Raw genomic sequence first — 27,827 nt, forward strand, 5'->3', positions numbered from 1 at the left:
CCAAGGAAAGAAGTGGTAAGGACAAGGAAATCACCAAGAGCCAAATCAAGGAGCAACATGGCCAAGGCAACCACCAAAGGCCTCACCACGAGCCGTGGTGGGATGGCCAGCAATAAAAGGCTATGTCAACCACCAGGGAAGGACACCATGAGCTGTGGTTCCCACCACTGGCAGTGGTGGCTCCCGTCCAGAGAAATCCGAAGTCCATCAAGTTTCCTTTTCCTAGTTGGTTTAGGACTAGTTTTAGACTTCTATAAATACCATATTTTATTCTAGGTTTAATTCATTATTTTCTCCCACGTCCCCCCTACTGTTTAAAGGCTATTATACATACCCTAAACTATATTTTTGAGTCTTTTTTTCCTTAACAACACACGCTGGGAAGTAGCTAAAGGAACCACGCGACAACTTGTGTTTCTTGGCTAACTTTAGAGACTTGAATCAAGATTTGCTTGCTAGTTTACTTTGTTTGATTATTGTGTTGATTTTCTATCACTTTGTAAGTATTGTTTCATGAATTATACACAAATTCTTGTTTATTTACTTATAATTATGCATAGCTAGTCCTACAACTAGGGTTGTGCGAACCATGATGACTTAACTAGAATAGGCAAACGTAAGATTGATATTTGTGAATTGTTTTTGCATGTATTGTGATTTCTTTATTCAAAAGTCTTTCTTAATGAGTGCACGCATTAATAAATTGCCTGTATTCATTGCTTTCCTGGGAGGGAGGTAGTGATTAGGAAAAGACTATCACAATAGTAATTCGAAAAGTCTGACTTTGAAAGAAAGGATAAACTTCGTCTAAGTTACTTGAGATCGAGAGAAGATAGTACTCTGAGATCCAAGGCGAGGGTTAGTAAAATATACATTCTGAGACTAGAAGGAGATGAATGTGATACGTTTAAGAAGGATCGGGAGGTGAATTAGATGATACCTAACTCACTAGAATTTTCATGCAATATAATGAACGATATCATGAATACGATTAGCCTATTAACCTACAAGTCATGGGGAACACAATCCTAGTCTAGTCTTCATATAGTTTACAACTTCAATCTTGTTTATTTGTCACCACATTATTAATTGTTTTTTGAAATACAACCAAACCCCCAATCTTTACTTTATGCAAGTTTATTTTTGGGAAGTAGCAACTACGACTGAATAGTAATAGCTAATAGAACTTGTTTTAACCTATTCCCTGTGGGTTCAATCCCGACTCTTAATTGGGTAAAATATACTGCTAACGATCATCTATATCTTTTTTGAGAGGTGTAATTGAGCGTTATCACCCACCATAGGCCGTGGTGAGCACCACGGACCGTGGTGAGCACCACAGACCATGAAGGGTCCCCGTGAAGCCAGTTCCATTCAGATTTTAAAAGGGATGGTTTGGTATTTTCTTGCGTTCTTAATTCAAGTGGTGTTTCTTTGAGGCTAGAATCCACCCATCTAAAGCCCCTTAACCCTTCCAAGATCTCATTCTACACACTTAGGCTCAAGAATTACAAATCCTCTTTTCTCAGACTCACCCAAGAATTCCAAGGCAAGATTAGGGTTTCATCTCAAGACCTCACCAAGTCTCCATTCCTCCTCAAGTCTTCATTAGGAATTTTTCCCCCCAAGGTATATGGGTTTCATCTATGGGTTCTTCCATCCATGGAGCCCAAATATTTTTCCAACTTGCTAATTCAAATTCCTAATGAAAAATTCTCATGGGCGTTTACATGATGTCTCAAAATGCATAAATTATGATATATTTTAAGTTTATTTATATATATTGATGTATATTGATTCTCAATTGCATGAAATGAATGATTTGATAAAGTGCCTATATGAAGGCTTGAAAGTTATTTTGAAGTGTATATATGGTGGGTTGTTTAAGATGTGTACCTTTTGATGCATTTTCATCACTCTCATGTATGCAAAAATTCTTTAAATACATTTGAAGGTTTATGAAATGAACCCATATAGTTTCCTTATGTTAAAGTGAAGTTGAAATAAAAGCTTTTGACTGCAAATGGAAGTTATGAAGTAAATGTTTTTAATAATGGAGTCTTGAAATAAAATGATTGAATGATGAAAGGGCTTCTTAGCCAAAGCAAAGTTTCAATGTGAAAGGACAATTTTCGCGTTGAATCAAATTAAATATTTTAATGAGCTATTCCATGGAATGATGATTTGATGATTAAATTATACAATGCTTATGTTATTATGATATCTAAATGTATTCTGTGGGATTGACCTAGCACGGAATGTAGCATGTAGATGGGGACTCGACCTAAGGGGTCCTTAAGTAAAGTCTCATATTGCATTAATTATGCGCCAACATAGGGACCCTTGTAGGCTATTTAGGCTAGTGGATCCATGATTAGCCACTAAAGCTAAAGTTAAAGAAATGATTAAAGTTGGCATAGTTCTACCCGACAAGTAGACTCCCCGTGCCAACGTAGGGGGTTATGTTGGATTCCATGTAATAGCTCGCATGGTCTTAAATATCGGTTATGGTCTTCTTCCCACAAAATGAATGTTTTAAGGCTTCATATGATGATTTTTCATGCATGCATTCTCTTATGCATATTGCTTATAAATGTCTCTTATGTTCTTCATTGCATAGCATACTCACATACTTAGTACATTCAAATTACTATCACATACTTTTGCCTACATGATATCACCATGTAGAAACCGATGTTGCTTCAGAGTGTAGGGACCAGGTCTACTGGCCCAGCACTGAGGGCATCATATCACTTACTTCGCAGTCGATGCGAGGAGGTGGCTCAACTTGGTGTCTCATAGGATCCATCTGTTGGACAACCTTATCGATTTGATCTATCCTTCGACTTTGGTGCTGGCCTGTGCCATCCAGGGCATTCAGCTGAATTGGAGGCAGAAATCGTGTCGGAGTGGAAGGCCTTCTACCAAGGCAACAAAAAGGCCTCTTTTTTTCTCAGTCTAGTATCTGCACTATAGAGGAAAGTTAGGGTTCCCGAGCAAGACATCGATATGGAGCTGGAGATGGATGTCACTTTTAACCCTTTCCGGGTAAAGGTAGTTTCCTCCAAGGGGAAGAAGAAGAGGAAAGTGGGCGAAGATGAGAGCAGCTAGGCTTTTTTGGGATCTGATGATGAACCTGCCCCTCCATCCCTATCCTGGTCCCCGATCAACAACAGTCGCCTAGAGGTGGACTTGGTCAATACTAGGATTCTTATGGAGAATGCTCCTTTCGGAGCCACAGTACTACCTCCCTCTGCCTAGGACTATGCAACACTCCATAGGAAGCTTGACGAGGAGAGAAGGAAAAGACACTCCTGGGACCAACTACTCGCACGAATGTGGAAGACCATCAAGGTCATGTTTAGCTATGTTTCCCCTGATCAGGAGCTCCCCCATCTTGAGCTAGAGGACATGTTGGAATTTCCTTCTGAGTAACACCGAGGCAGAGGACCCCGCCTTTCGCAGCCTATGATGGTGATGAGTCATCCAGTTAGGACCACTCCCCTCTCCTTTTTTAAATTAAATTATATTGATTTGGATTTGTCGCCATTTGAGGCATGTAATAGACAATGCTATCCCTTTTTCCTTTTTTTATTTTCGCACATGGATGCTGGTTTTAGGTACATAATTATTCATATATATATATATATATGAAAGGTTGTTTTTAAGCTATTTTCGTTATTTCTGTAGTACCTCCCAACTAAAACTAACGATTCAAATAATCCTTGGAAAGAAAATCAAAACAAAGAAAAACAGGGCAGAGATTCTTCCCCGCCCATCCCGCTATAGCAGCTTACACCACTATAGCAAACAAAATTCCCACTATAGCAGGATCGTTGTAGTGGATCAGTTCTGCTATGGTGGCCTCAACAGCAACACTTTAGAAATTAAAAAATTCTTCAAAGTTTTCCCTATTTCCCATTCCCTATTATCAATAATAACTCTGCAATCGAATTATGGTCTTAATTATAACCTCAATACCAACTCCAACAATGTATAATTAAGAAATTAGTACCACCATATAATTAAACTAGTTATAAATCACACTAAAAAATTATTCATAACATCACATTCTCGCTACCATACAAGGATAGCCCTTTCTCCCATAGTTCCCAACCAGTCCCGACTATCCTAAAAAAGAGTTTTTCATAGTCACAATTTATTATTTTTTTTATCATCTTTACCAATGAAAAGTCTCCAATTTCAACAAAAATTTATATTAATCACGTAGCCATTTATCATTAATCCATCACACATAAACAAATTATGACCCTTTTTCTAACCACAAACTCACATAAATCCAAGCAATTACACCTCACACATTGACAGTTATTCAAGCAATGCAATGCACATAATTACAATTTCAGTTTTGTCACTAAATCAAGTCAGGTTCATTATATTTTACTCGCTTCATTAATGATCGTTAGCTGATCATCCATGCATTTCCATAGTCTCCGTGGCCAGATACCAATTGAAATCTTCTCGGTTTTAACTTTTCTTGCTTGTGTCATTTTAGCCGGAGACAACGACGTTCAATTACTTTTGCCTAGTAAATGAAATATGAACAAAAAACTACAATTTAATAAAGTAGATAATACACAATTACATCACAATTATAGCAACAACGAGACTCCTAATCCTTATATTTGAATTGTTATACACAATAAGCATGATCAACTATAACGCAACAACCAATTTGATTCGATCATGGAACTGACACACAAACTATTAATGTATCGGTGTGGTATCCGATCCCAATCATAGTTAGTATACCATTGTGGTATCCAATCCAAATGTACCATGATACCCAATCCAAATGTACCAGCATCGTACCCAATTCAAGTGTACCGGTGTGGTATCCAATCTAAATATATTAGCGTGGTACCCGATCCAAATGTATCGACGTGGTACCCGATCCAACAGAAAATCACATATCACAATCACAACCACAATGAATAGCAATCACACTTGTACAACCAAGTAACACATTCATTGCATCCAATTTGATTACAATTACCATTTCAATTCATGTTATTTAATTTTCCTAATCATATATCATGCATGCAATACAAATGAAGTAGTTAACAAACACATATAACATAAATGGGAAAAACACAATCATCACCTACCTCGAATCAAGTTTGAATGCTCTAAAGAACCTGGGTTTTTCCTTTTTGAAATGCTTTGGCTTGTTCTTGGTCCAAAACAAATACAAAATGCAACAGTCAATGAAAAATGACTTAAAAATACCCTGATTATACGCAAATTCTAAACTTCGGCCAATTTCATGATCATACCACCCACCTAGAATTTTTTCCACCACTAATTTCAGGTCAAGAATCATCCCCTAAGATAATCGTTGTAGATTCTAAGGTCTAAGAATCAAAATATAAGTTAGGAGATAATTAATTTTTTTGCGCAAGAATTAATGAAAATCTGAATAAAATAGCCCTAAGTCACCTCTTTCTCACCCAAAGACGAAGTTGTAGAAATAAAAATGAATTTGGGACTTTTCTGTATTAAATTCATTACTGGCCTGCTATGGCGGCCATCAACCCACTATAGCGGCCCCGCCATTGCGGGGTTTCCCACTACGGCGGCTTGCATGGAGATAAAAACTCGAAATTCTCTCCCTAAGCCCACATTTCGCAACACACCCTCAAAGCTTGACGTTTTAAAATCACACCCTTCCACGCCAAGTTCGATATCGGTGTTCTACTTATCCGAATTCACTTTCTAAGCTCTACGGATTCCTTAACGTCTTAGCTAACATAAAATCAAATTCAAGCTTAGATATTAACCTCAATCCTTTTTCGGATTGCCCTAGACCTCACCTCACTCAGATTCCGCCCGAGTGGTCTAGCCTATAATTTTCAAGTCACTATCCAAAAGTTTTTCTGATCCAATTCTTTCTTCATTGCTCTATTCATACCGACTGGAACAGATCGTTACACATATATAGAGCACCTAACGGGTAACAACTCTTTAGGTGTCGGACGTGGTTGATGGAAAAAAGACCGTCACACATGATCACTAAACTCTACCTGTTATATCAATAGAATAATTAAAATTTAACTATTTAAAGTTATGATATATATATTTTACTTACTAAACATATAAGTTTTGTTTAGAAAAGATTAAAAACTCAGTATATGAATTCACATCTAAAATCATATAAAATCATTGTAGTTTCAATCCCGTCATTCTTTTTGGGAGAAAGGGGATAATTACTTTGTATAGATTGTCTAGTTTGTTTAGACTTACCAATATTGGTTGGGAGAAATCTTGCATCTCAATTCTAACTCTTTTTGCCGCGTTGAACTTAGCATTGAAAAAAGTCTACAAGAACATAGTTGGAGTGTCTTTGTATTTGACAGAGACATTCCTACTGTCCCTACCAAACATATACACTTATTTACTTTCTTTAATGTAAAATCTTGTGAAACGTTCTGACTTTCTCCCTTCTTGTTTCCTATTAGACACGTGGGCATTCAAATATATGTACAACATAGTTGATAAGAGTATCAGTCATCATCACCTACTGCATGCTTCAAAGTTACTCCTATGGGACTTGTACCAAATCAAACCAAAATAATTCCACTCTGACTAAATAGAAATAATTATGAATTCAAAGACGTAATTGACCAGGGTAGGTGAAAATTATGGAAAATCATATTAAAATCTCAATAGAAATAAAAAACAAAACTTAGATAAAAAAAAAATTATTTGCTTAAACCACCTAGGTTAAAATTATCTAATACATGTACGCACTAGTGGAGGACTGGAGGTAGCAAGTTCTCAACGGAGTAATTATGGTACACGCAAATTGATTCATACACAACAATTGTTATGTCTCAATTCATCAAGCAAGAAAGAACCGGCTATATGAATCCTTGCTATTTATATATATATGTTACATTATTTTAATTTACTTCATTACAATAGTATATAAAATAAAATTTTAAATAAAATGCACCAAAAGTCCTCTTAATTATTTTTTCTGCATGCATACAAATCTTTGGTATTACTAAAGGACTCCTATAGAATATAGAACCTAAATCAAATGTACTTAAAACTAAATTCTATATAACAAATTAAAGAGCATCACCTACAAAGATTTTGCTTAGGAAACCAACATTATCATAAATAAAATAAAAAGGTATAAATGTGAGACTAACTTTAACAATTGCTTAAGATGATAACCTAATGTTTTTCTTAGAAAAATTTAATTAAGTAATATTTATTATGTCTGTTGCTATGTCATTTGTCAAAGTGTCATCTTCTTTTTACAGGAGGATGAACGTTGTAATGTTACACTCAAGTTTGAGGCACAAAAATTTGAAGACTCACCAAATCTTTGCTTCAAGATTCAGAAAGGCCAACAACAATATAAAAGACAAGTCATATATGAAGAAAAGGATATATGGAGACAACAAATTTTATATATATTTCTTTTTTTGTTTGTACCAACTAACCAGTTGGTAAATAACAATACCATATTTCTGATTTCTCATATAGAGTAATTGTAATTCCAAGTTTTATTAGGATAATCAATTGAAGATATTTGAGGCCAATTTTCTTTTTTTAAAAATGGGGACTTATTTGATCACTCTAGTTGGCCTTTTGTTTGTGCTATTTTCTTATGCAGGTAAACTTGAAGTTTTATAGATTCAATTAATAGTATTCATCTTTTTTTTTTTTTGGTATGTTCTAAAATTAGTATGTGGATCAATGTTGCAGCTGCTTATGATCCATTGGATCCAAATGGGAACATAACTATTAAATGGGATGTAATGTCTTGGACTCCTGATGGCTATGTTGTAAGTTTCCTAATTCCCATGTGTTAACAAATTCATGATCACCATATTAATATTATGACAAGTAAATTAATCTCTTGAATTCATTTTCCTTAAATATTGAGTTCTCTATAGGTAAAAGGAAAATCAAAGAAAAAAAAAACTTTTAAGAACTAACCTTATAGTTCTGGGAAGTGGTGGCCTAGTTTATCACGTTTGACTTATATACGGTGATGTATTTATTATAATCTAGGTAATTAACCCGTCGTATTTTTCAGGTTACTAATTTTACTTTCATGGACAGTTATTTGTAGTTATCTATTGATTTGAGTTATATATTCCTGCAGCTTAGACATTACTTATAATATCAACGTAGTTTAGATAACAATTACCATTTCATTAGGTTACTAATTAATGATATACCTCTAAATAACCGTATTAGTGACTTGATTGTGTAAGTATTTTGGGACATGGAACAGAAAATCGTTACCTTGTAGGCTGTAGCTGACCTAATAGTGTAAAAACATTTTTACATTTGTAGTCTAAAGAAATTAAATTCATTATCTGAAGCACTTTTGTGTGCACGGGGATAATCCTAGGTGGTGGTAACAATGTACGTTGAACTCATATTCTCCAAAGTACGTTAAATTATATGATGGTAATAATTTTATACTTGAATCAATCAAATTTACATTCTAAATCCGTCCCTGCTCCTAGGCTGTGGTAACAATGAACAACTTCCAAATGTACCGTCACATTATGATCCCCGGCTGGACATTAGGATGGACATGGGCCAAGAAAGAAGTGATATGGACTATGGTTGGCGCTCAAGCCACAGAACAAGGTGATTGTTCCAAATTCAAAGGAAACATCCCGCATTGTTGCAAGAAGACTCCAACTATTGTAGATATGCTCCCAGGAGTACCCTATAACCAACAATTTACCAATTGTTGTAAAGGTGTGTTAGTATCAAGAACATATTTATCTGAAGATTCGAATTAGATTGTTGGATTAAGAAATTTTTTGAAAGACTTACAATTCGTCCCCTGTTGTTTTTTTATTTTTTAAGGTGGAGTATTGGCTTCTTGGGGCCAAGATCCTCAAGCTTCAGTTTCTGCTTTTCAAGTTAGTGTTGGACAAGCTGGTACAACAAACAAGACTGTAAAACTCCCCAAGAACTTCACTTTGCTTGGCCCTGGACCTGGTTACACTTGTGGTCCTGCAAAGATTGTCCCGTCGACAAAATTCTTCACACCTGATCTGAGAAGGAAAACTCAGGCACTGAGTAAGTTTTACTTCATCAAATAGACTTGGTTCTTCTTTCCAGGTTCTTTCTGATGCCACGTGATCATTCCCCTGGAAAATGTTTTCCATCAGTAAGTCATCTTCTGGTGTTTGCTACAAGGAAATCATTTTCAAAGAAAAAAAAATTCCATCCCAAGTGAAAAGTAATTTCCTTTATGTGTGGATTTCATTTTCGTTAAAATTATTCTTCTTTTCAATTTGTTCGTCTTATTTTTCTTTTTAGTTCGTTTCAAAAAGAATGTCTATTTCATTTTCTAGACAATTCTTTATTCGAATTTTTCATATGACATCTTAAGATTAAAGAGTATTTTGCTACATTCTACATATCTTTAGTTTAAAACCACAAAATTCAAGTCTTCTTTACTTTCTTAAACTCTATGCCAAGTCAAAACTAGACGAACAAATTGAAACAAAGAGAATGTTTTTTAACTTCTAATTTCATATTACCGGTTCAAACTAATTCTTATACATTATTGTTTAATCTTTAGTTCTCTGAATTTTCACCAAAACTCTCGCTGAACTCCGATTTGCCAATATAGTTATTATTAATCTCTAAAATATATATATATATATATATATATATATATATATTTCACTCACAAACCAAACACCGGAAAACACTTTCCAAAAAGGTATAGTTTTTAGGAAGACCGTTCTCATGAAAATTAACTCATGTCATAATAAAAAATAACAATCATGAATTGTGGGAAATTTTGGTGATGATCATTTTCTTGTAATCAACTATAAATACTCTGTGTTTTGTGCAGTGACATGGAATGTAACATGCACATACTCTCAGTTTGTAGCCCAAAAGCACCCAAAATGTTGTGTCTCCCTCTCAACTTTCTATAATGAAACCATAACAACTTGTCCCTCTTGTGCTTGCGGTTGTGAGAACAAACACAAATGCATCAAGTAAGTCTCTCATTGATTATTTTTACTGTCAGTGAATATAAGTTAACATTACTGATTCTCTCGTGACATAAACACAGGAGCGATTCCAAACTACTCAGTGTGGTGGGGGTAAACACTCCAAGGAAAGACAATGCACCATTACTACAATGCACACAACATATGTGCCCTGTTAGAATCCATTGGCATGTGAAACTCAACTACAAGGAGTATTGGAGAGTCAAGATTACTGTTACAAACTTCAATTACAGGGTCAATTACACACAATGGACTCTTGTTGCTCAACATCCAAATCTTAACAATGTAACTCAAGTTTTTAGCTTTGATTACAAGCCTCTCGTTCCATATCAATCGATTAGTAAGTCCCTATACTCTTTGAAATATTGCATCGATATAAGAGCTAATTTCACGTGTGGTTACACACTATAACAGTAAAGTCACAAAGCAATCTTAGTCACATTAAAGTATTATACTTGGTAAAGTTCAGTTACTATAACGCGACCAATAAATAATCATGTGACTTCATTGTTATAGCAAGTGAAATTAATCTTATATGTAAAAAGTAGCATTATGTGGAAAAGACATTAATAAAACATCTCGTGCTGCAGATGACACGGGAATGTTCTACGGTATGAAGTTCTACAATGACTTACTCATGGAAGCAGGGCCAGCTGGAAATGTTCAATCAGAAGTGCTTCTACAGAAAGATAAGGATACTTTTACCCTTAAACAAGGATGGGCATTTCCTCGAAAAGTATACTTTAATGGCGATGAATGCATGCTACCACCACCAGATACTTATCCATACTTGCCCAATTTTGCCCACCAGAATCTGATTGCTTTTTCGACATTGTTTTGTTCTATGCTTTTGATTTTACTTGTTCTGGTTTGATCATTTCTCTAGTTTGTGAACAACTAAAAATTTTGAAGCCAAACAACCATTTCAGTTGTATTGGTAATACAGGAACTTGAAAATTCTTTGATAGAGCAAGATGTCATGAACTTGTATTACTGCAACCTAGAGAATTTGAGCATGCTGGTTCATGTGACAACGAGTTCTAGTATATTGAAAACTTTGTTCATGTTAGTGCAACGGTCTCAGAATGCTAGAAATTGCTTGAATTAAATGCTTCATAAAACATAGCAAAGTGTTGTCAAAATAGAGAATACATGAGAGTAACTGAAAAATGAGCAATTAGCAATTCCGTTCTCTAGCTGAAAGCATCTTATATTACTGTCTTGGTTGTAAGCCTTTTATAAATAATCTCACATGACCGTTGCAGTCTTGTGTGGCCTTAGAGGGTCAAATGATACTAAAATCCATGTCATTACCCGAGCATTTTTGACCTTCCACGAACCTAACTTTGTAGGATCAGTAGGAGAAGGATCACTTTCATCTATATGACCCCATAATTCTTTTCTGGTGGCAGATAGTTAAAACAGAAATTTCCAAGCTGAATAACTTCCGGTGAAATGAACACTGAAGGACTTAAACTGATGTGAAGTCATGTTTTTGAATAGTGAAAATAAAAAAACACAATGCTATAAAAATATCTAAAATAACGAATACCAAGAGCCCTAAGTGTGCAGGACTATTTGTTGACGAACAACCAAGAAAACAAATTCAAAAAATATTGAAAGTAACCACAGATCAAAGACTCTATGAACCAAAGCAGCCTAGAAGGTTGTGATACCATGTTTATAACAGAGAAAACACAAGAGAAACTGAAGACGGATTATCTCAATTTTTTTTTAATACATCCGATCACATTGGTATCTACACACAATAGAAACAAGAGCTAAAAGGAAGCAAATTATTCTACACTTAATGTAAATCCTACCAAATACTCTACCTAATATTCCATAGTTAACGCTACACATATTCTACAATAAATATGAAAGGCATAATAGATAAATGTATCATTTAACTTGGTTTCAGCTTGCATCTATGCCTTCCAACTTTGCGTGTGCATAAGTAAGCCCTTAAAATTGTATTAAGTTGAATAAGTAGACCTATGCGTTCTATGTGGCGTCCTTCCTGGCCAATTTGCATCCTACGTGGCATCTTATGTGTATTATGCCACGTAGGACGTGTGTGTCTACTTGTTCAATTTTATACAAGTTTAATTGTCTACTTGGAGGGCATCGATGCCAATTCAGGCTAAGTTAAAGGGCATGTAGAATATCTATATTTGCAGTTTACCATATTTAGAATATCTTGTCTATCATGCTCACACTAACAAGTGCAACACAACAAGATGATTTCATTGAACTGTCAAAATGCTAAAGGAACATATGATAGAGATACACCGAAGGGGAATCTAGCCTTAAAAAACTTGGTTCACATGAACCTAGTAAGTTTTGCTTAAACCTTGTATTTGTATGAAGAAATTTACTAAATATCTAAAAACAATATATAACAATGAATCCAAATTATTAACATGAGATTGTTGTAGACTTGTAGGAAACCCATAAACTGTAAATCCTGAATTTGCTCTAAGTTGCAACATAGAACAGAAAGAAAATGACTGAAGTAGCATTCAACTCCATTTGCGAAAAATTTGTTTCATACAAGGTAATAGTGAAGAAAAAAAGGAGTATTTAAGAAACAAGAATTTAAAGCTCTATCTAGTCTTAACTGATCTTTATATTCAAACAGCTCTAGGAACACTATGAGCTTAAGAAATATACAAAATAATATGATTTTAGAATGTAAGAAAAACATGTGATACAATAGCTAGGGGAAATCTACTGATTGGCACTGACCAATTCCAAGTGACAGACTGTTATGTGTCAGCAAAGAAGAAAGCCATAGAGAATACAAGTGTGACTACTAATTTAAGCAAAGAGACCTTCCATTGGGAAACAGCGTTCGGCAAATGTGGATCTACATCGGGAGGTGGCACGACGGAAACATCATTTGACAAATGTGGATATGCCTCAGAAAGTGGCATGATACAGTTATCACCATTGAAATAAACTCGGTGAGGGAAAGCCCATCCCTTATCTGAAATTAAATTTGAATCTTTTCGGAGTAGAAGTTCGAACTGGACATTTCCTGAAGGACCAGGTTGCACGAGCAGATCATTGGAGGATTTCATACCCCATAACATTGCAGTATCATCTGCGAAATAGGTCAGGAGTTCGGTCATATATAAAGGACAATAACTCAATAGAGTACTACTCCAACCAAAAGAATGGCCAAAAAAATACCCAGATGTCTATTGGGAACTTAAGCACAGAACACAAATAAGGCCCCAGCTTTATGGACAAAGGAATTTAAAAAATTCAAAAACCAAGTGAAATATTTATTTCTTAGTGCCATCTCTTTGGTAAAATGCATGCTACTGAAGCGAGGCTAAGTGCTCAGCCTATTTTGCAGCTAGCTTCAGGGCTTAAGCGCACCTTAAGTGATTGTTTGATAATTCTGATTCTAGATTAAAGTATGGGGCAGCTGTGGAAATCTATCTAATGTCTACGTAATAGCTGTTTTTTAGGTAACACAGACGAAACAATATACACATTTAATATAATTGGATTGAGTACTTACTTATTGCTCCATAAAGAGTTAATGACTTGTAATTGATGTCGAAAAGCTGAGTGATGTTATCAAGGTTGGGATGTTGGACAACTAAGTTCCATAGTTTGTAGTTCATATGGTAATTGAAGTTTGTTATAGTTATCTTAACCCTCCAATAATCCTTGTAGTTGAGTTTCACATGCCAATGAATTCCAACTGAGCACATATGATTCGTGCACTGGACCAAAGGCGTAAAGTTGTTCTTCCCCTGGTCTGAAACAATTGAAGCTAGGTGTGGCTTTTCTGGCCTACAAGAAAACAAAGGGGAAGTACACTGATCGTAAATTACAAAAGAATTCGAACAATTAAGGTGTGACCTAAAGAAATTGAAGAAAATATTTTTCTAGGACGTACTCCACACAACTTCCCGACTTAGTGCCATTATTCTCGCAGCCACAAGCACATGTAGGACAGGGTACAATCGTGTCATTGTACAACGATGATAGGGAAACGCAACATGTAGGATTTTTCTGAGCCATGAACTGTGAGTATGTGCATGTGACATTCCAAGTCACTGTTAATAACAATACAAAGTGTTAGAAGTTAGCCTTTATGAAACTATAATTTCACGTAGCTTAATGAGCATGATATTAAAGTTCATAAATTCTTAACAGGTTTGGGAAACTAAATAAAATGCTGCATGGAAAAAACCAGCATGATAAATTCAGTTCTCTGTATAATTTGATTTACTTGACGAACAAAGTGATAACTTGACGCATTTAGGTTCACATGACTATCATCCATAAGAGTACTGAATAATGCATGTAGTTGAACCAATTAACTTACTCATAGCCTGTGTCACTCTTCTCCCATCCGACGTAATAAATTTAGATGGTCTAACAACTTTAGCAGGTCCACAAGTATATCCAGGTCCTGGTGTGTTTAAGGTGAAGTTCTTAGGTATTCTAACTGTTTTGTTGGTTGTTCCAGCAGAACCAACACTGAGTTGGAATGAACTAATGGCAGTTGCAGGATCTTGGCCCCATGAGTTGACGACTCCTCCCTTGCAGCAATTTGCAATCTGCTGGTTGTGAGGAGTTTCAGGCAACAAGTCGATAACTGTTGGATCCTTCTTACAGCAATGGGGAACATCTCCTTTGAATTTTGAGCAATCACCTTGCTCTGTAGTCTGACTTCCTATCATGCTCCATATCACCTCATCCTTTGCCCATGTCCAATTCAAAATCCAGCCTGGTGGTTGAATATGCCTATACTGCTGGAAGTTGTATATAGTCACCACAGCCTGTACAAATAACGAAAACGATTAATGACAAGTCCATTTGACAAATGCTAGTGAGTTCACCTTCTGTACGCTGATAATGTAAAAGGACATTTTTTTTCTGTATCATGTCACATAAATGATGACACCGTCCATAGAAGTAAGATTAGTACCATAGGAAATAAGGTAGTTTACCTGTTAAGACAGTAGGCTAAAGTACACTAATAGAATAATAATGTTTATGTTGCAAGTATATACAGTATAAATTAGATCCAATGCTAATGAGGAAAAGTAAAAGGAGTTGTCAATGCACTATAGGATAGACAGAACATAACAAGAAGGTCCAAACGCTGAGTTCTTTGTCATGTAGGCTGAAGTTATTAGGCAACTTTTGTACACTCGCCGGTCTCAAATATTAGCCATTTTAGCAAATTGATTTTTTTTCAAAGTTTTGACGTTTTGAGAAAAAACAAGTATTACCTTGTTTCCCAAATGTACCATACTGTAATAGAGCGTCAATTAAATGAGACGTTTAAAGAGAGTTAAAGGATAGCTTAGTGACTAATGCTCGAAAGAGAAAAAGAAAAAAGTGAGATAGTCCTAGTATCTATGAAAGAGCTTAAGAACTTTGCTAGAAGAACGAAATATATAATTAGTCCTTACAACATATCCATCTGGTGTCCAGCTGATGACATCCCATTTTATTGTGATGTTCCCATTGGGATCAAGTGCATCAAACGCATCTGGATTAAAAATGCAACAGATGGTAAAACAAACGCACAAATCTAGTAAAAGAAAAAAGTTAATACATGTTGTGGTGGATCATAATTTTAACAAAGACAAATGGAAGAAAGTTTAATGATTTAGTAAACTTTCCTTGGGCTTGATCTCTTTTAAGAGTTAAAAAAACTGTAGTGTAAATACACTGAAATCTAGCATTTGTGACTAATGCCATATTTACAGAAATATAGTTCCTTATATCTCATTTTAGCTAGTAAAGTCACACACATTAGCTCAAATATATATAATCTTCCCCTTCATGCACTTTTTCTCTGTTTCGTAGGGGAGAAATTAAAGAGGGAAAAATCAATCAGAAAAAGATTAAAGATCTACTTTTGAGCTTCAAATTTCTCTATAAAAGGCCAAAGTTGTATTCAGTTTGATATTTCTTTCTTGATAAGAAGTATGTAATTTCTCTTTCAAGTATAAGTGCTCGTTCGGTTGGGAACAAGTTATCTAGAGATTAGTTATCCAATCCTCAATGTGGGATAAAAATAACACTATAATTCCGGGATAACTAATCCAAGGATAAGTTATCCTACGATTGTACCGCAACCAAACATGGGATAAACTCAGGGATTATTTATCCCTTAAGGGAGTCATTTAATTTGATGGATTTTCCTTTTGGAAAACATTTCATGCATGTAACCAAACACCAGAAAATTACTTATCATGACACGAACTCGCATTCTTAGAGTTTGAATACAATTAATTAATTATCAAGAACCAATGGTCAGACTGATAAAAAAAAAAGAATCAACAAAAGTTTGTGTACAAACCTGTTGTGGAAAAGCAAAAGAACAATAATAGTAGTACAATAGTGGCATTCAACGTTGAAATAAAACTGAAGAACTTCATTCCTGAGTCAAACTCAATAGGCAATTGAAGCCGGAGAGAAATTAATTAAAGTTGATAATGGTGGTGAGTGGCAAGTAGATTAATTCCATTCTCACATGCCATGTTACTATTTGACTTTAAGTTCTGTATATTAAGGGTGTATAAATTTTTTAATTGACCTGCTACAACATACTGACTTTAAGTCATCTGATTGTATTGTAGATTTTGGCAACACTGTTAATTAGTTGCATAGATCTTGAACTCTGTTTCCTGAATTTAACTTATATACATCGAATATTTTATATTTGCTATATATAATATTACCTATAAAAACAGGTCATTTACTCAGGTAACGCCTAAATTTCTATTAATCTTGTGTCTTGTAATGAAGGTAGACTTTTGGACGTGATTTTAAGGAATTATTGAAAAAAAAGTTACTGGTCAATTTACCATACGACTATTCTTGTTTTAATTAGTATTAGCATTCTTCCTGCATATGGATTTGTGTGCCCTGAGCTATGGGGCTATGGGGTTGAGAAAAGATTAGGGACTTGTAAAAAAAATGGGGAAATTTTATAATAGCACTATTTATGTACCTAATAACAAATTTAAGACAATATTATTGAGTTTTCAAAATATATCATACATGCAATGCATGCATACAGACATATACTAGTCGTTATTTATAGGGATAATGCATAGGCGGAACCCATCGGTGGCCTCCTAAAGTTGATATCAACTTTCATTTAGAAACATCAACTAAGCTTTGTTTATTTTAGATACCTCAAGTAAGGTCCCGATGTGTCATTTTGACACTTTTTTACAATCACCCAAATATCTAAAGTATGTATGATACACTTGATGATGATGTGTCAAAGTGGCCAATTAAATAAAGACACATGGCATATATATCAAAAATAATTTTGAAATAATAACTTTTGAGTAGAAAAAAAGTGGCCATTAACTTGATGATATGTGATATTTTTTACCCAAATAATAATTTAAAAAGGGAAAAAATTCATCTTCTAAAAAAAATTGATTTTCGAAAAAAAGAAAAAACTCACCCCCCACCTAGTCGTCTTCTTCACCCACCCCACCCAGTCATTTTCACCACAACTCCACCTCCACTCAACCCAACCGCAACCCCTCCTCCACCCTATCAGGTGGTTTTCCCACCTCCACCCACCCCAACCCCAACTCCTTCCCCACCCATTTGTCTTCTTAAGAAACACTATAAAAAAAACTATTTTGAAAAATTTATCTTACAAAGACATAATTTTTTCTTCTTTACTTTTAAAAAATCAGTTACTAATTAACAATGGAAGGAAAACAAAAAATTTGATCTAGGCAATGACAATGAGATTACAAAATCAAGGTCCAAAGTTATGGAGGAAAACATCTAGAAAATGGAGAAGAAGAAGAACAAGAAAAAAAGATTTAAAAAATATATATTTTTAAAAAAAACGTTCTTCACGAGCTCAAAATAGGTGCAGTACACGCAATGTGCCAAGTCAGCACAAAGTGTCAAAATGACACATCGAGACCTTACTTGAGGTGTCTAAAATGAATAAAGCTTAGTTGATGTATCTAAGTGAAAGTTGGTGCCAACTTTAGAGGGTCACTGATGGGTTCCGCCTAATGCATATGTACCCCTGAACTAAGATCGAAATTTCATCGACACACATTAACTTAACTATGGTTCTATTACCCCCCCCCCCTCCCGCGAACTCATTTTTTTGCATTTTCATGCACTTTTTGTGCGGTTCAACCAACTAAGTTAGTTGTGTTTGTACAAACCCTGCCATGTTAGAAATATATATTTTTTATTTTGGTTATTTTTTAAAAAGTTTTTAATTCTTTTTAAATCTTCTTATTTTCTTTATCTTGTATTTAAATTAAGGCAGAATGGCTAAAGACCCCCCCCCCCCCCCCCCGAACTTGAGGTTTTTATTCAACGCACACCTAAACTATAATCCGTTTTAAATACCCCCTTAACTCGTTTATTTACCCTACCCCTGCAGCTTCCACATGGCTAAATGGTGTATACACGCGCATGACGTGATGGAAAAATAGTTCATATGGATGTCCACATAGATAATTAATAGCTGATGTGGATGTCCACATAGATAATTAATACCCCACGTAAATTAATAATAGAAACTCCAAATGCCAAACCCCAAATATTAAGCTTTACACCTTCTCAGTCTAGAACTCTCTCACTTCTCACTAAACCTTTACACCTTCTCACTCTCTCACTTCAGAACTTTGAACGTTTTCATCTCACAAAATACGTCGGAGTAAAGGTTGATTTTGAACCTTTTTGCCTCACTAAGAGGTGTAATTGAAGGAGTAAAAGGATTTTGGTGAAGCTTTTGCTCGATTTGGGTCAATTACAGTTCTTAATCGTGAAGATTTTTCTCGATTTCGTGAAGCCTTTGCTCGATGTTTTCGATCTTGTCTGAAATTCTTACCAAGTAAGTGATTATACACCCTTATAATGTGTTACTGTTTGTTTTTTTTGACTAGGGTTTCGCTTTATCATATTTTCTGACTAAAGTTTCGCCATAGTTTCCGACTGAGCTTCTGATCAGGGATTTGTTTTCATCATAGTTTTCAACTAGAATTATTACTTACTGAATGTAATATTGTTTACTTGATCAACTTATGCATGCATGAGTATTAGGGTTTCTGGTAATTAGTTCAAAAAATTAGGGCATTTTAGTAAAATCAAGATTCTAGGTATAATTGAATGTTTGTGAGTATCATCAATATTTTAGGTTTCTAATTCATATATTCAATTTTGGTATTGTTAAATATTAGAATTTTATGTATATTTCCATACGTGCAATTGTATGCTTGTGAGTAAAATTCATATATGTTGACTCTGTTGTTAAATGCTTGTCATTATTATTGTGGTTATAGGTTGTCACATGGCTTGTAAGTACCTTAACTTAAGGTTCAAATTTGGGGGTATGTTGGTGAGTGAGGTAGGTCCAGTATATGTTGGGGGTAGGACTGAAGATGTGTTAAATGGGAATGAAGATCATTTGTCAATTCCTGAACTTGCAGATTATGCTAAGTCTTTTGGAATTACTAAGTTAGGAAAGACTTATGTAGTTCCATCTCTAGGGGGTGATCTGGTTGAATTGAAAAAAGACAAGGACATTTATGACATTGCAGTGTTTTTGCATGGTGGGGACACCATAAATATTTATGTGTGTGATGACTCAATGCTAGAGGATGTGGGTCCCTCTGAAGGGCAAATTAGTCAAGCTTTGAGTCTAGTTGGTGAGTCTTTTAATGCACTTAAAACTAGGGAATCTGATAGTTCTTTAACTAGGCAAGCAAAAAATCAAGATCTATGATTAGATTTTTCTTCCACTTACTCAAATAGTCGCGTTACCCTACCCTATTAGTAGCCGCATTAGCGCACTATAATTTTCTTTGTGGAGGACTTAGATTAGGATTAAAGGCTAAGTGATTCATCTTTTGCACCATAGTAGTTGTAGTTCTGCTCATTGTTTATTGCCTTTTGATTTTTGCATTGTATTGCTGTTTATAGTTGTGGCGCCGTTGTACTTTGACTGTCTTATCTATCTTATCTTATTTATTTATTTATTGTAGTTATGCCTCTTTCTTCCCGTACCACTCTATCACGACTTTCCCTTGTGCTATTCCTGTTTTCATCTTGTTTTCTATATGTTTGCCCTATCTGACCTTTTATCTTGTCCTCTCTTAAAGCCGAGGGTCTTTCGGAAACAGCCGCTCTACCTTTTAAGGTGGGGGTTAGGTCTGCGTACACTCTACCCTCCCCAGACCCCACATTATGGGATTATACTGGGTTTGTTTGTTGTTTGTTGTTGTTGTTACTCAAATAGTAGAGAATGAAAGAGTTGAAAATGAAAGGGTTGATGATGAATCTTCAATAGATTGGACTGATTCTGAAGAAGAAGAAGTTGTACCTTCTGTCCAACAAGAAACTGAACCTTTTATTCAAGAAGAAGTTGAACCGACTGTTCATGAAAATGCAGAACATGATATAGACAATGATGGTGAAGATTCTGACCAGTCTTTTGACTATGGTAGTGATGTGCATGAGGAGTTGAGGATTTGTGAAGGAAGATGTGAGAAAGTTTAATAGAGAAAATAGGAAGAACAAGAAGAAGGAAAAAACAAAAGGATTTTTAGGTGAAGTTGGACTTGATGAAGGGTATGCGGATATTGAAAAAGGCAAGAAGAATTTCAACGGTAAACTAACAGAGGATGAGCCATACTATGACAGTTCTGATTGTGATAGTTTTCAAAGTGATGATGAGTTACTACCTGTTTCTGATGATGAACTTGAAGGGAGGAGTTTAAGGGGAAGAAAAAAGAGTAATAAAGTGATATATGATTCTACTTGTGATATTGTAATATGGCAGTGTGGGTTGGTATTTGAAAGTGTAAAGGAATTTAGAGAGGCAATTACAAAATATGCTATAAAGAAGGGGGTTGAGTTAGACAAGTATGTGAATGAGAGTACAAGAGTAAGAGTGAAGTGTAAAAGTAGTTGTCCATGATTGTTGTATGCTAGCAAGGAAGGAAGGAGTGAGAATTTCACTAAGAAGACCTATAATCCAAGGTACAAACGTACGAGAATCAACACTAATTTCCTCTGTAATTCCAAGTTTTTATCAAAATATATGAAAGATAGGATTATCTCTCAACCTAGGATCAAAGGGTGGGAAATTCGGAATTGGGTGAGGAATGAGTTGAAGGTTTATGTAGGCAAGGCAGTGTGTTTAAAAAAAAGGAAATTAGTTTTGCAGGAAGTTATGGGGGATCATGTGGTAGAATTTAATAGAATCCTAGACTACAGGGATGTCTTACTCCAAACAAATCCTAGCAGCACTTGTGTTGTGAAGTTTACAGATTCAGATAATGGGATGAAAAAGTTTCACTCTTTCTATATGTTTTGATGCTATGAAAAGGGGTTCCCAACAGGGATGCAGAAGATGTATAGGGCTCGATGGGTGTTTTTTAAAAGGAATTTGTAAAGGTCAACTCTTGGTAGCTGTTGCTAAGGATGGAAACAATCAAATGTTTCCAATAGCATGGGCAGTAGTTCGTACGGAAAGCAAGGCTACTTGGAGATGGTTCATGACCATTTTGCAAGATGATCTTAATTTAGGAGATGGTTCCCAGATCACTATAATTAATGATATGCAAAAGGTAATTCAATTTCTTTATATTTGTCTTTAATTTAATTTGAACCAAATTTATTTAACTTTATTATTTTGTTTGAAACTACAGGGACTAGTAGCTGCTGCAGATGAAGTATTTCCAGAATGTGAGCACAGAATGTGTGCTAGGCACATATTATCTAATTGGTCACAAAAGTGGAGAGGCATAGAAAGAAGGAAGAGATTATGGAGTTGTGCTAGAGCCACTTTTGAGGCACAATTTAAGCACAACCTAGATGATCTAGCCAAGTTGTGAAGAGGTATTATTGAAGAGATTGGTGAAGTGAGAAAAGCTGGGAAGTAGCCAAAATTAGGGATAGCAATGACATGTTCAATCTGCAAAGGAGCAAATCATAACAAGAGAAGTTGTCCAAAAAATACTAAGCCTAAGTCCACACCAACACCCACACAAGAGGTGGTATACTCACATTAACTTAGACTTTTACAAATTACATTACTTATTAACTTAGTCTCTTGTTCTATGGTGTTTCTAGTCACAACATTCCTCCACTGGAAACAAGAGGGGTAGAGGCCAATATGAACGAGCAAGTAGCAATAGTATTTGTAAGGCAAAAAGAAGAGGTGCGTGAAGTGGTTACAAGAGGCCAAGAATTGTGGGATAAGGTGTATTTGTTTCTGATACTGGATATACTTGTATTACTGTAAGTTTCTTATAAAATTATGAATATTGTATTTTCAAATGTGAGTTCAAAAATAACTAAGTTGTTTATATTTCAGCAAGGAATGGCTAGCAGTAGGAGGGTTAATACTACTGTACAGAGTTCTGCACATGTGACAGGTGATGTTGGTTATCAACCTACCAAAGGACTGAAGTGGAAAGGAAAACAAGCAATTACTCAATGACAACTTCAGGTCTGAAGTGTTATGCATCATGTTCAAACCAGATCAAGTGTTGCTGAAATTCAGACAACGGCACAAGCCAAAGAAGACTTCTTAGTTAATGTGTGTGGTTGGTAGTTGTTAATGTACTTTTGATATATTTAGTACTTGTGGTAGTTCAACCAAACTTAAATTATTGATTGTTTTTATGTTTTGGTGATTGACGTTTTAAGTATTATGGTGGTTTGTTGAAACAATGAAGCACTATGTTGTTGTGTTTCATGATCAAGAAAAACGTATGGAATGGCCACTATTTATGTTGTTACTATGTGTTGTTATCACTACCTCTTTGTATTTTTGTATGTTTATGTAGTATTACCTATTCTATGTAATTGTAGTTTTATGAAAAATGGGAAAAAAGGTGTATTGAATATACACCAACACCAATATATATATATAGGTAGAATAGATAATGACCCCCCTAAACTTGTTGACTTTTACTTAGTGTACACCTAAATTTTGTGTTGGCTTAATTACCCCCCTCAACTTGGTAATGTGATAGTCGCGCACCCCTTGATTGCTGGCAATTCATGGATGTGTAATACACGCGCTGCCACATGGATTTCTTTATCCATGTGGCTTCTTTTAAAATAAAATATATATTTTTACATTTTTGAGTTAATTAATTATTTAATCATCTTTCCAATGCCATTTTTATATTAAAAAAATTGAAACAATGATATTTTGACTATATTTTTTTATTTGGCTAAAGATAATGATATTTTAATTCACACTAGAAAAAAAAAAGAAATACATAGTTAGAAAGAATAATTGTTGTATCAAAAGAAGAATTAAATAAAATTTCAACAAAATATTTTATTTATTTGACCCAAAAAAGGAACAATGCACAATTATAATAAATAAACTTTGCACGAAGGAAATACATAATTTTTTTTTAGAAAATATCTGTTTGAATTTCTTTATTTTGGCTAAACCTTCTCTTAATAAGGATAAAATGAATAAATTTCTAACTAAATTTTGTAAATTTGGTCTTGAAAAATAAAAGAAATATATATCAACAAATAATCATTGCATCTAAAAAAGAATTAAAATACATTCAGAATAAAATATGCAATGTATATTAAGAAAAAGCATAGAGAAATACGATTGAAACAAATAAACCATTATATTAATTATGTGGCATTTAATAGTTGAAACTACCACTTGGAAGCTGGTTTTTTTATTTTTCTTCCCTCTCACACGACTAAAAGAGGGTGCATTCATGCTCTTTGTCATATTAGCATCCAGAGAGGTCGCGACTAGCAAATTACCAAGTTGAGGGGGGTAATTAAGCCAACACAAAGTTTAGGTGTACACCAAATAAAAATCGACAAGTTTAGGGGGGTTCTGATCTATTCTGCATATATATATATATATATATATATATATATATATTGCTTTAATAAAAAGAAACATACATCACCCGTCATACGTCAATAACATTTTCACTAATCAACTACACACTATATGAAAGAACACTATCACATTACATATCAAATAATACACAAAATCAGTTTTAACATCCTTCTACACTTCAATTGCAATTATTTTTGTTGTTTGTTGGTCTTCTTCAACAGACCCAAAATCACAACATTCGCCTGGTTGGAAAATTCTGAATCATACCAATCAAAAAACTTACAAGGAGTTCGAAATAAGGACCGCATTACATAAAATCAAAGTTAAAAAAATTACATAATACGAAATGAAAAAAAAATGAATAATACATACCCCATAGTGCCTACACCGAGGAATCTATGTCCGGAATTGTCATTTGTCCATGAAATTCTCACAATTGGAGAACTTCCACATGAACAAACAAGTCTCCTATTATAATTCATGAATTTACCAATTGCAAAAGAAAGAAAGTGGGTTCTAAGAAATTTGAAAAGGGAGAGAAAAGCAAACAAGAAGCAAAGAAAAATGGGTGAATAAATAGAAATGGTGGAGAAGAGAGAGTGTTCTGAAAATGGAGAAAAAAACAAAGAAAAATGGAGATTTTAATGTTTTTTTACCGTTGGAGCCTGTGATGTGGCGATAAATTTACTCCCTCAAGCGCCTAATTGAGTTTGTACTCAATTTCTATGTCATGTGGATACTGCAAGGGTACGTGATAGGTAAATAAATGAGTTCAGGGGGGGGGGGGGATTTAAAACGGGTTATAATTTAGGTGTGCACTAAATAAAAAACCTCAAGTTTAGGGGGTCTTTAGCCATTTTGTCTTTAAATTAATTTAATCCACGTAATTTTTAAAAAAACAATTCCTTGTGTATAATTTTTTTTAAAATTCTTTTTACCTTTATTCATTGTATTTTTATTTTTTTTTATTTTTTTATTTACTCTTTTATTTTCTTTGTCTTTCCTTTTGATTTGATTTCAAATTTAACTACAAATGCCTTGTATTTTAAATAAGTTAATTTCAAATGTATATCAAAATAAGTGAAAAAATCAAATAAAACAAAAAAAATTAAAACGTGAAAATTCAAGGACACTTTTTAATTATTTTTTTAAAAATCCACATAATTTTTTAAAAATAATTAAAAGTGAAAATATAAGAAATTAATGAAAGAAAAAAAAACTTAAAGTGAGGAAGAAGTTAAAATAAATATTTTACATAGAAAGAAATTAAAAATAACTATATATATATATATATATATATATATATATATATATATATATATATATATTTTAATATCAATAATTATGTGTACTAACTAATCGTAAAGTTACCAATTTAAAAAGGACATATGTCCAATTTTTTCACTCATCACTTGCCTTCAAGAGAGTGTGCACACTCTCAGTGCCACATAAGATTTTAGGGTGTATTTATTCCATTTTGAAATAGTATAGGGGGAGGGGGGAAGTAATAGGACCCTAGTTAAGTTAAGGTGTGTCGCTGAAATTTTACTCATAGTTCAAGGGGGCACTTATGCATTATCCCTTTTATATATATAGATACAGGCATACATACATCAGTCAACATAAATGCATACACATGTATGTTAAAAATTGGCTAAACCCATCAGTGACCCCCTAAAGTAGGCACCAACTTTTACTTAGACACCTCAATCAGATTTTGTTCATTTTAGACACCACATGTAAGGATCAGCTGTGTCATTATGATACTTTTTATAATCTTATGCTGACCTCAAGCGCGTGTGTCACAATTATTTCCAAGTGGACTAGTTGACCAATTATATCATGCCGACTCATTGAACTTTCCACGTCATATTGGCTAAAAATTTAAAGGTGTGAATTGATATTTTAACTCTTATTTTTCTCTTTTTGGACTTCACCCAAACAAAACGCTAGGTAGATTACTCTTTTAACTGCGACTTAAAGGTTCAATTTTTCTTGATTTCCATTCAATTCGTGGTTAGTACTAACTATTATTCTAATTTATGCTGTCATTTTTTAAGTTTAGTAGTTGAAACCAAGTGTTGGAGATTATGATTTTGTCGGGCTTTATGACATTGGAGAAATTGAAGGTTCTATCAATTTTTTTTTGTGTTTTTATGTTTTATTGTTAAAGAAAGTGTATTTTCTATGTAATGAACTCTAAGGTCATTTTCATCTTTTGCATGTTTTTATCATTTTATCCCTTCTCGTAACTTCTTTATAGCTCATATGTGATGTTGGGATGGGTGGCACGCTTCCCAAGATGTTCGACTGAGTTTTGAGGTGATTTGTCCATTTTTGAGGCTTAAGGTTTGAAAGAGTTGACTTTAGTCAACATCTAGCGATTTGAGTGTTGTATGAGAATTCTGACGGTTCCATCAATTCTGGAAGGTCCATTTTGGACTAGAAGGAAGGTTGGTTTGGGTTATGGAGTCTTCGTTTTAAGTTTAGTTGGATTTGCCGTTTTAACTTAAAGTTTTGGCTAAGTTTGACTTCAGTCAACATTTTGAGGAAATGTGCTCGTATGAAAAGTTTGTCAACACGTTAGCTCTAGAACACCAAGTTTGGTCTAGAACGACCTTTGATTCGGTTCCCAAGGTGATTGGAATGATATTTTGGCCGTTTGTGCATTTTAAGTGTTTCCTTTGAATTTTTTTTGTCTTTGGTCAATTTTTCATCGATACGACCTTCTTTGAAAAATCTGTCGACTCCATTGAGTTCGGAATGTCATTTCCACTTGGGTAGCATAGTCCATCTACGTTCGCGAGGTACCAAATGAATTCCGAACCCCCATCGGAGAAAGACTCAATTCTCCAAAGTTCAGCATCAGCTGAACTGCTGGTGCAAGAGCTTTTGCTCTTCGCGTTCGCAACCTAGGGGTTTGCGATCGCGAAGGTCAGAGACCCTGGGCATCACAATCGCGTGACTGACCTTTGCGGTCATGATGGGTTAGCTGGAGCAGACCTCGCGAGTACGAGTCCCAACTCGCGATCACAATGAATAAATTCACTGATTTCAATGAATTAAAAGACCCATTTCCAGCAGTTAAGTCTCATTTTGGGACTTAGAAATTTGGGAATTTTGAGAGCTTTTCTTGGCCATTTTCGATCATTCTTGCTCTGGTGTGTTGGAAATTCTTGAGGGAATGTTCCGAGACCCTTTTCCGTCCTAAACACCTAGTAAGTTTCGCCTAAATTCATCATTTCTTTGGACTTTTGGACTATTCTAGGGCTTGATTATGGTGGGGTTGTTTGAGTTCTTTCGGTGCTCCGAATGTGCTCATTTTTGGGGCACAATTTTCTTGAGTTATTTGGGACCTTGTGAAGGAGTTGGTTTTTCAATTTCGTGCGCGGGTCTATGACTTACTCTTACTAGATTGGCTGGGTTTGAATTGGTATGTTTTGAGTAGTAATGCATGATTAGTTTGGTGATTTAGGTATTTATATTCCATTGAGAAATTTGGAGTCGATGATCATCGTTAGTGACTAGTTTGGTGTTTTAGTCATTGGATCCTTAATCTACGTGATGTCTTGACTTATTTACATCGATTAGAATCCTTAGAACTTTCTCCTAGGTGATTTGAACATAGGATGTTGTTTGCTTGGCTTGCTTGGTTTTGGTTGCTATGATTTCGGTGTATGCCTATATCTTGCTTGCTTTTGATATTAAAATGTTGGACCCGAGGCCGTATTTTCAGTACACCGGAGTCTCGGATTAGCGATTTGGTACATTTAACGAGATTTTTACTCAGCTCAAGTGATATATAATTTTGATATACTACTTGTATTGATTTGCCTTGCTGGTGTTAAAAACCCTTTTTCAAGAATAAAATGGTGATATCAAGATTTTTGATTGATGAATAAGTGTAAACATTTAAAGGA

At 34.7% G+C, this 27,827-nt stretch overlaps 2 protein-coding genes, 1 long non-coding RNA gene and 1 pseudogene across 3 annotated transcripts; 2 read left to right on the top strand and 2 right to left on the bottom strand.

Moving 5' to 3' along the window:
* The first annotated feature begins 7,478 nt into the window (after positions 1 to 7,478).
* LOC129896725 (COBRA-like protein 4) lies at positions 7,479 to 11,220 on the top strand. The gene is made up of 7 exons (XM_055972681.1): positions 7,479 to 7,648; positions 7,741 to 7,820; positions 8,514 to 8,754; positions 8,866 to 9,081; positions 9,869 to 10,016; positions 10,094 to 10,371; positions 10,622 to 11,220. Exons 1-7 carry the CDS (start codon positions 7,591 to 7,593, stop codon positions 10,903 to 10,905), a joined length of 1,305 nt encoding a protein of 434 aa, XP_055828656.1. The 5' UTR covers positions 7,479 to 7,590; the 3' UTR covers positions 10,906 to 11,220.
* Positions 11,221 to 12,668: 1,448 nt separating this feature from the next.
* LOC129895923 (protein COBRA-like) lies at positions 12,669 to 14,850 on the bottom strand. The gene is made up of 4 exons (XM_055971711.1): positions 14,380 to 14,850; positions 13,948 to 14,107; positions 13,564 to 13,841; positions 12,669 to 13,137 (listed from the first exon to the last, which is right to left on the bottom strand). Exons 1-4 carry the CDS (start codon positions 14,735 to 14,737, stop codon positions 12,800 to 12,802), a joined length of 1,134 nt encoding a protein of 377 aa, XP_055827686.1. The 5' UTR covers positions 14,738 to 14,850; the 3' UTR covers positions 12,669 to 12,799.
* Positions 14,851 to 21,886: 7,036 nt separating this feature from the next.
* Positions 21,887 to 22,530, top strand: LOC129894802 (uncharacterized; annotated as a pseudogene).
* A 1,460-nt stretch (positions 22,531 to 23,990) lies between these two features.
* Positions 23,991 to 24,573, bottom strand: LOC129896817 (uncharacterized). Its single transcript, XR_008768050.1, has 2 exons — positions 24,280 to 24,573; positions 23,991 to 24,163 (listed from the first exon to the last, which is right to left on the bottom strand). It is a non-coding gene; the product is annotated as an uncharacterized LOC129896817 (long non-coding RNA).
* Between the last annotated feature and the right edge of the window lie 3,254 nt (positions 24,574 to 27,827).

The sequence above is a fragment of the Solanum dulcamara genome, chromosome 7 (assembly GCF_947179165.1).
Source record: "Solanum dulcamara chromosome 7, daSolDulc1.2, whole genome shotgun sequence".
NCBI lineage: Eukaryota > Viridiplantae > Streptophyta > Magnoliopsida > Solanales > Solanaceae > Solanum > Solanum dulcamara.